This window comes from Cenococcum geophilum (genome assembly GCF_001692895.1).
Source record: "Cenococcum geophilum 1.58 unplaced genomic scaffold K441scaffold_8, whole genome shotgun sequence".
Classification (NCBI taxonomy): domain Eukaryota; kingdom Fungi; phylum Ascomycota; class Dothideomycetes; order Gloniales; family Gloniaceae; genus Cenococcum; species Cenococcum geophilum.
In genome coordinates this window covers 2,538,018-2,547,034 of record NW_027137566.1, presented here as the reverse complement: position 1 = coordinate 2,547,034, position 9,017 = coordinate 2,538,018, and the positions used below count along the sequence as shown (strand labels likewise).

Here is a 9,017-nt window from a genome sequence, read left to right as displayed (position 1 = left end):
CTTATTATAGCAAAGCCTATAGACCTTACTAGTTCCCACGGAGAGACCTATAAGACCATAAATATAAAGGACTAATACGCTGCATAGCGTGTAAGAGGCGCCTACATTACTACAGTTTGCCAACCCGAATCTGCCTATGACTTGTCCTTTACGGCCTAGGTAGTAAATCCGCAAGAAGAAAATATTAAGCAGCTTAATAAGCGCATTTAGTGGCAAATTAATAATGCAGCAAGGGGACTTACTTTCGTACCACTAGACCTAAGTTCCCTTAGCTTACTAGCATTTATGGACGCCTCCTTTGCCAATAATAAAGACCTATTATTACAAATCGGCTTTATAATTGTACTTACGGACCGCAATTAGGACGCAAATATACTGTACTAGTCTTTAATTAAGTGCAAATAAGTAACCCGCAGTGTACTAGCCTCTAAACTATATACACTAGCTCATAGCTTTAATATAGCAGCCGTAATTAAATTAACGGTCTAGAAGATTCTATAACTAGAGCAGTTACCCCTAGTTTTATACACCAATTTAAAGTCCCTTTACGACTGCCTAGTTAAACTAGGTATAACACAAGAGAAGAGGCTTATGGTCGACCTAATGTGCTTACGTTAGGCCTATAAACGACGTAAGATTATAGAGGTCAAATAGATTAGCAGCGAAGACAACCTAGTAGACGCTATAACTAAGGCAAAGCCGTGTTAAGCTCTTAAACCCCTAATTAACACAAACAAGCTTAACCTAAAGGTTATAAAATAGGTAGAGCGAGACTAATGGAGCATTTATGGTTCAGCTACGGCCCGTCAGAAGGCCGTACGGTGCATTCACGGCCCGTCAAAAGGCCGTATAGTTCATTTTACGGACCGTAAGCAGGACTTACGGCCAGCTTAGAGCACCATTTGGAAGGCAACCCAAAAGGCACCTTAGGAGGGATTTCCTATGTATTTTCTTATATGTTTTATGGTTCTATTAAGGCAATTACGGAGGCTGTATATAAGTGGTTTTATTTTCCAAGTACCGCTAGTGTATAATTACAGCACCTGGTATACAAACGCGTAAATACGCGTTCGTGCACCAACTACCTACGTGCTAACTAATTAGGGGGGAGGCGCGTCAGTATATAGACCACGTAGTCTACCTCAATAGAATCGACAGTCACCACCATCCTAAAGAGCATACAATACTATACGTATTTCGTGCCCCGGGATACGACTCACTCGTGCTATTAAGTTAGTACGAACAAAGGCAAATCTAACTAATTAGATAACTTTAACCAGTGGTTAAAGTTCCTTAATATCCTCGCGCCGCATATATATACTACCTATCTCTCTTTATATAAAATTGGGATACTCTTTTTCCTTTAATTTTTTTTCCTTCAAGTTATTAAGGGTTTTATAGGGTTTTATTAAGGCTTAAGTATATATAGGATTAGGGACAATCCTTTTAAAGGGGGGGGGCATTATTAGGTAAACCCTAAGTAAATAGTTATATAGCTATAAGGTATAGGCGACCTAGGGGCAACTTAGGAGTAACTCGTCTATAAGGTATGTGCATTATATATACCTAGGGAAACCCCTTTTTTACCTTATATATAGGCTCCTTCTTTTCCTTAAGGATTTGTCTATCTATATAGTATACCTTATTATTCTATTAATTGGACTCCATATCCATATTCTTACCTTATAAAGTTACGTTATAAATTCCGCACATTTGTTTAATTTAAAAAGCTTTATTTAATTTTAATATTAAGCGTTTTTTAAGCATACTAATCTGTTAGAGATTGATCCCATTTTACCTAGTAAAACAGGCGGTATTCCCAGAACGATCGGCAGCGCTAGTAATGTAAGACGTATTTTATCCCTTACTCGGGCTTACAAGCCCTTATCGGTTCGTCTCTCTCTTACAAGGCTATTGCCATACTCTTTATTATATCGTCCTCTTCCATCGACTCTCCTATGACTTATGCTCGGCTTGCCTACTCCCTACCGTATACCTAGGCAATCTGCCTTACACCATTCAACTTAGGATAATCTTAAAGTATTACAGGCATTGTATTTTAACACTTTAATTTTCGTGATTTGGGTGTAAACAAGTCAAACAAACGTGATATTTTGACCTAAAGTGGAAAGATCTAAGCTTATTTGGGTAGGGGATATATGCGTATCAATTAGGGGGTGTATGATTATCGTTGACCTAAAATTTTATATAAAATTTTAATTTTATAAAAAGTTTAATTTACTAACTAATAAACCATATTTGGAATTATATATAAATAGTTATTATAGTTATTAAGTTGTAAGTATTTTAAAAAGATATGTTTTTTGTACCGTGCACGAGGGGGACCAAACTTCTAATGCCAAGGGACCAATTAATTTTCGTCTTCATCCTCAGCCCAAGCTCAGCTCAGAAGGAGAACAAAACATACGAAGGCAACCCTTTGTATGACTCGCACAGCCCGTAGCTATCGCTTCTCGAAAGACCAAAAAATGTCGTCGAATAACCACATCGCTCAACCAATTTTCCAGTCCAGAGAACCAGGCTAAATCACAGCTACAATTGCTCTTATTTATTCAAGCAGAAAATTACTGTGATTCAGGGACGATTCCTATTGTGTCCCAAAGAATGCATATCCAGACCCCTCGTCTCGAACTCCGCGAATATACCCTCGACGATATACCACCCCTACACGTCCTCCTATCCACGCCCTCCGTCGCCCGCTACCAAACATGGGAGCCACGCACTCTCGCCCAAACCGAAGCAGTCGTCCAGGAAATTGTGGAGAACCAGGATAGTATGCCACGTAAGCATTTCGAGCTTGCCGTCACCCACAATGGCACATTTATAGGAAGCGTGGGAGCGAAGGTGAAAAATAGGCAGGCCTCACTGTGGTATTCCTTCATGCCCGCCTCGCAAGGCAAAGGATTTGCGACAGAGGCTGTAGCGGCGTTCATTTTGCTGCTAGGAGATGTGACATTGGAAATCGAGTGCGATCCACGGAATACGGGGAGTTGGAAGTTGGCGGAAAGACTGGGGTTTACAAAGGTGCGCTTCACGGAGAAGGATTTCGAGTGTAAAGGGGAATGGGTGGACTCACTGGTCTACCAGAAGTATGCTTTTCAGGACGGATTACAGACCATTATGGAAGAGGCAGACTCATGAGTGGAGTTCTAATGCCGTAGTCATACCAATTATTACTACTAGGTGCCATTTCACACTTGATGATTTCTCTGCTCTAAGTGGTTGCGTACGGTCTTGAGTCCGCTGTCGCATCTCATTGGGTCCTCTCAAAATCTTTTGCTTTAGAGGTTGTTCGGTTCCAAAATGGAGGCCTCAGATTCAGTTTATAATCTGTTGATTCGGAGTGATTTTGTCTGCATAGCCTCAAAATTTTGATGTTCCTCTGACCGCCATAATGGTACGCTCTTGGCGTCATTTCAATATTGAGCCCGAAGCTCCTCACTTGAGAATCTAAAGGCTGGATTGCAAACGTCCGTGCAACCTGTAGAGCCACAGAAGCGTGTCAAGTCGGGAAGGAACGCGTCCTTTTTGCCGGACTTTCAGTTCATATTCAATCCGACGGTTTTGCGATCGAACAGAACCTTATTATTCGATCCGAAACCGGTATGGACGAAGAAAATATTCCGCACCAAGCCCAACACATTGTATTTCGAATCGTTACTTTTCCATGGTCATTGAAAGGCATACCAATTTGCTTGCAGAGACTTAAACGTACTAAGAGGTAAGAAGTACGATGGCATTGCCATGCTTAGTCGAATGTGGCTGCGTTGCCGTGTTGGTTAAAGCCACTATTTGAACATCCTAAACTCTCCCAAGGTCTCCGAGAATGCCAAAGTTCATGACGCAATGCCTTGGCGGATCGAGGTAGCTTAATTGGGACCATAAAGGTACACCTTTCGACCACAATACTAAGATATGGGGTTTACAACCTATTATTTTAATACCACTAAGCGTAAAATTCACAAATCGAATTTTTATATAAGAATTTTATTATTATTGTGGTCAAAAGTCCAGGTTTAACTTATATTGAAACAGATGCAAACAAGTTCTCTCACATCTTCACAGGCGATCTATTTCCCTAGCTTTTTTTCGTCGTGCTTAATACCTGTTGAACGGACGATCAGGAATAAGAACTCTGTTTATTAAAGAGGGCTCTAGAAGCTCTCTTATATACATCAGGTAGGTCCAAATACAATAACGACGACGTCGTCATGTAGTAGGTCATAGTTAAGAGAAATAGGTAATGAGACGTTCGATGAGACATACGAGCTTAAGATACGAGACAACTAAGACATAGTTTGTATAGACGATCTAGGTCGTCAGACAGTATTACGATGGTAGTAAGGAACTTCGATTTAGGTCGACATACCCCCCTAGCTGCACAGAGCCTTCTAGGCTGCTATAGAAATACTAAAAAGTCATAATAGCAATTTGGTGTTAAGTCAAAGGAAATCCTCCATATATTTACCTTGCCTAAATATTATTTAAATTAAATTAAATTAGATCCTTAATATTAATGAGGTTTAATTACTAAATAAACGTTTTATGCTTTTAACAAGGCAGAGCCTTTATTAGGCCGTCTGCTGTTATATCCGCAGTAGGCACCTATTTAATATTAATACTTCCTTTATAAACTTTCTAGCGGAGCTAGTAGTAATAGATATTAACGTATTAAAGCTTAGTATTAAGCTCTGCGTTGCTTTTAGTTAGTAGTTAAATAGTCTATAGGTTATCGCAATATATTATTTACTTCTTATTAAGGTTAAATCTAATTTCTTTAAAGAATTACTGCTACTAAATTAACTTAGTAGCTGTATATAATAGGGCTAGAAGCTCTACTTCCGTACTTAATTTTATTACTAACTTCTACTTTATAGATCGCTAGTTAATTAGTCCCCTAAATAAGGTAAATAAATAGCCTTCTATACTCTTCCTACTTATTAGATTGTTACTAAATAATATATTACTTGCCCTTATAAAGATCTAGTTTATTATATTCTCCTTTAAGTACTTAATCGCAAGAGTCTTAGTTTAATTAAGGTAGGTAATTACCCTTATAGCAGCTGCGTTATAAATTAGTAATAGATTTTATAAAAATTCTAATAGCTTACTTACTATTCTCGCTATATTTAAATAAGTAATATTATTTATATAAAGTATAGATCCGACTTTCCTCTAATAGGCGTAGGTATTTTACTTAGAGGCTTACTCTAGATTAGGCCTAAGTTCCTTAATACCTATTAGTGTATATATCTTACAATAATCTTTAACTTTAAAGCTTATTATAATTTTATTAATATAGGAATCCTAGCTAAGCTAGAGCCTCCTATTCTTTTTATTACGGATAATTTAAGAACTAGGTAAGATTACCTAGGTCTTTTATCTTATACTTTCTTATAAAGTACTCCTTAAAGGTTTAAAGCTTAAGTAGGGCTTTCTTCCTAAAAGCAGCTATAATATCGTTAACGTAAAAGAAGACTATTAGCTAATCGTTGTAATATAGGTAAGGCTCCTCCGCTACTAGCTTTAAGCCTTCCTTTTTTAGCGTTATTATTAAGTCACTATACTATAGCAGAGGTAATTGCCTTAATCTATAGAGCGCTCTTTAGAGAAGTAGGCACTTGCCCTTAATTAAAAATCTATCTAAATACTTAATATATATAACCTTATTAATTACGCTATTTGCGAATATATTAACAGCGTCGCCTTACTAGCAGTCTAGGTTAAATATTATAATAATAGCTATTAAGGCTCTAAACGATTTTACTGCTAAAGTTATAGTATAAGTGTCCTTATAAACTAACTCTTATAGATTACCTTATGCGTAAAAATAAGCTTTAAATCTCGTTAGATATTCGTTAATATCAGTCTTATATATAAATACCCAGATAATAGGCACTATTTTAGTATAGATTGTCTTATTAACGACTTAAAATGTTCCTTAATTTTAAAGGTCTATATATTCCTTTTAGGTAGTAGCCGCAAACTCTTCCTTATATTAATATCTTTAAGGCTCCTTCTAATTTCTAGGCGGCGGTAGGAGCTAATTATGGTATAGCTTTTTATAAAATATAAGCCCTATATTAAAGGCTAATCTTTAAGCTAGAAGGCTCTAGTTAGTAATATTAGCAAGAAAGCCTACGTAGATCTTTAATTATCCTTCAAGTCTCTTTCCTTTAACTACGTTTTACTCTCCTATATCACTATTAATCTTCTTTTTTTAGCTTAGCTTTATTAGTCGGAACTATAATATAGTGCGGCTTTTTTACTAAGGTATTTAAGGACGGTAGTAGAGGCTCTAGTAAGTTGGGTTTTAGTATCTTATTTAGAGTAAAAAGCTCTAAAGCTAAGTTATCTTTAAAGCTTAAATCTTATTACTTACTACTCTTAATATTAGGCTCTTCCTTATTTCCACCAGATTCTACCTATTATCTCCCTTTAGTATTAACTTAAATCTTATCTTAAGTCTTATTGCTTTTATTAAATAACAATTCTAATTTATCTCGGAGATCCTATATTTAATAGACATTAATAATTTCTAATATTTAGTTAGTTTTTACTTAAAGTATATTCGCTAAATCTAGCTATAAGTTATTATAAAGCAACTACTTATTAAACTTTATATCTCTTATTTTAATAACCTTTTTTTAACTAGGAATATAAATTCGGAATATATTCGTTAAATTATACCCTACTAGATATCCTATATAGGCCCTTAGCGCAAGCTTATTTAGGCGTAAAATATTATATTTAAGAGGATAGGCCCTATAGCCGTAGACTTATAGGTGGCCTATATTTGGTTTTAGTGGTAATATACCTATAGCTAACTAGATTCTTTTAAAAGGCGTTTACCACCCAAGTCTTTTACTAGGCGTTTAATTAAGTGGATAGGCAGCTACTTTATAAACTTAGGATATAGCTTCTCTAGTAGATAGGCCTTAATTCTTATACACTAAGCCTTTTATATAATTACCCCCCCAGATTATTTTGCTAGACCATTCTATAATTAAGTATTAGGTGCTAATCTTTTAAGACTAATTCCTTATTTAGCTACCCATTCCTTAAATTCGCCTATAAAAGATGTCCCCCCATTTATATAAATAATGGCTACCTTAAAGCCATATTATCGTTTGATAATATTATAATATTTAATAATAATTTAGGTAAGGGATGACTTTTTAGCCATCGTCTCTACCTTATTTATTCGCGTTACGTTATTAAAGAAGTGTACTATATACTTATCGCTATTAAATACGACTATTCTAGGTATTAAATTAAGGTGGATTCTATAGAAAAGAACTAGTAACTAAGTTAAAGGTCTTCTAAATACCACCTTATAAGCTTTACTTACTCCACACAATTTATATTCTACCGTTATTAGGCCTTTTATAATCGCGCCTATTACTAATTAAGGTAGTTACTTAATTGCGTCTTTTCCTATATAACCTAATTACTAGTACTATATATGGCCTTCTACCTAATTTAGTAGAGGCTTTAATAAATGCTTTATTAGCTTTAATTAAGTCGCAAATAAAGCCTTAGGTAAGTTACTTTTTAGCTTATTATATTTAATAGTATTCTAACCACAGTAGCGGCCACAGTAGGCGTACGTCTCGTCGTCGCCATAAAAGAAAGTGTTCTCTTTATTGTTTTAGTAGACTCCCTTATTATTAAGCTTATAAAGATATACTAAGTTAGTATAAAAGCCTAGTATAAAGGCTGCTTTTAAAAGCTATATCTTTCTCTTCCCTTTTAGGTTATTAATTGTAACTATAGCTATATTATAGCCTATAATTTCCTCTATATACAAGCCTATGTAAATACGTTCTAATATAGGCTTAATATTACTAATAAACCTAGCTCTATTATTAAAGACGTATAGGCTTATTTCTAAGTTAAAAATTATACTATTATAAAGCTTGTAATTAGAAGCTATATTATTAGCTCCTATATAATAAACTACAAAGTTTCCATAGGGCTCTTAAGGGCTCTACTAGTTGCCATCCTTTAGCTTTTTATTAGCTTAATCGTCCTTCTTATTAGCTTAATTGTCCTTTTTAATTTGCTTAATATAAGCCTTAATTTTAGGCGTCGCATTAGTAATCTTCTTATCCACCTTCTTCTAAATTTCATTACTTAGTTTAAACCATAATAGGTAAGAAATTAACTCTATAATAAACTAGCACTTATTAAAGTAGTAACGTTTTCCGCATAGGCACTCTAGTAGCGGTCGCCTTTCTTTCTTCTACTTATCTACTAATAATTAAGGCTTTAATTTAGGCTTTAAATTTAATAACTTATCCTTAAAGGTAACTCTAAAGAATCCTTATAAGGTTTTGCCTTTCTAGGCGAGCTCTATACAATAGTAGTTACGGTATATTTCGACTAGTTTAAAGAAGGTAGAAAGCGTCTTCTTCTCCTACTTACGCTTATTAAGCTCGTTCTTCTAATATTCTAACTAGCTTAGTATAATTAATTTAACTATATATATAAAGTCTTTCACTAAACGATTACTATCTACCTTAGGTAGAGCTTGCTCCTTATACTTAGTGTATACCTTCTCCTACTCTTATAACTAGACCTTAAAGTTCTAGTTTTAAGGCGCCTTCTTAAGCCTTATATATTAAGTGGCTATTTAAAGCTTTTAGGCGTAGTTAGTTGGAGTAATTCTCTTCTTAAGAGATACTAAAACGTTATAGGTGGTAGTACATTTAAACGTGTAGATAAGGTAAGTATATAAGATAGAGCTTAGGATATAGCTATATAACGTATTAAGAGCTAACAGCTGTTTTCTATATAGCTTTATATTATCCCTATAGTCGGCTTTAAGCGTATAAAGCTTCTCCTTCTCCTCCTCATCTAGGTTTACAATCTTCGTCTTCCCCTAGCTATTAGCATCCTTAGATAAGGTATAAATAGGTTTTTTAAGCTATAGCAGATCGGTCTTAGGTGTTAATAAGTTAATATACTTCTAGAGACAATTATTATTTACTTTT

At 35.1% G+C, this 9,017-nt stretch overlaps 1 protein-coding gene across 1 annotated transcript; it reads left to right on the top strand.

The window, feature by feature from the left end:
* The first annotated feature begins 2,399 nt into the window (after positions 1–2,399).
* K441DRAFT_655071 (acyl-CoA N-acyltransferase) lies at positions 2,400–3,209 on the top strand. The gene has a single exon (XM_067647783.1). It carries the CDS (start codon positions 2,626–2,628, stop codon positions 3,160–3,162), a length of 537 nt encoding a protein of 178 aa, XP_067507624.1. The 5' UTR covers positions 2,400–2,625; the 3' UTR covers positions 3,163–3,209.
* Positions 3,210–9,017: the final 5,808 nt, after the last annotated feature.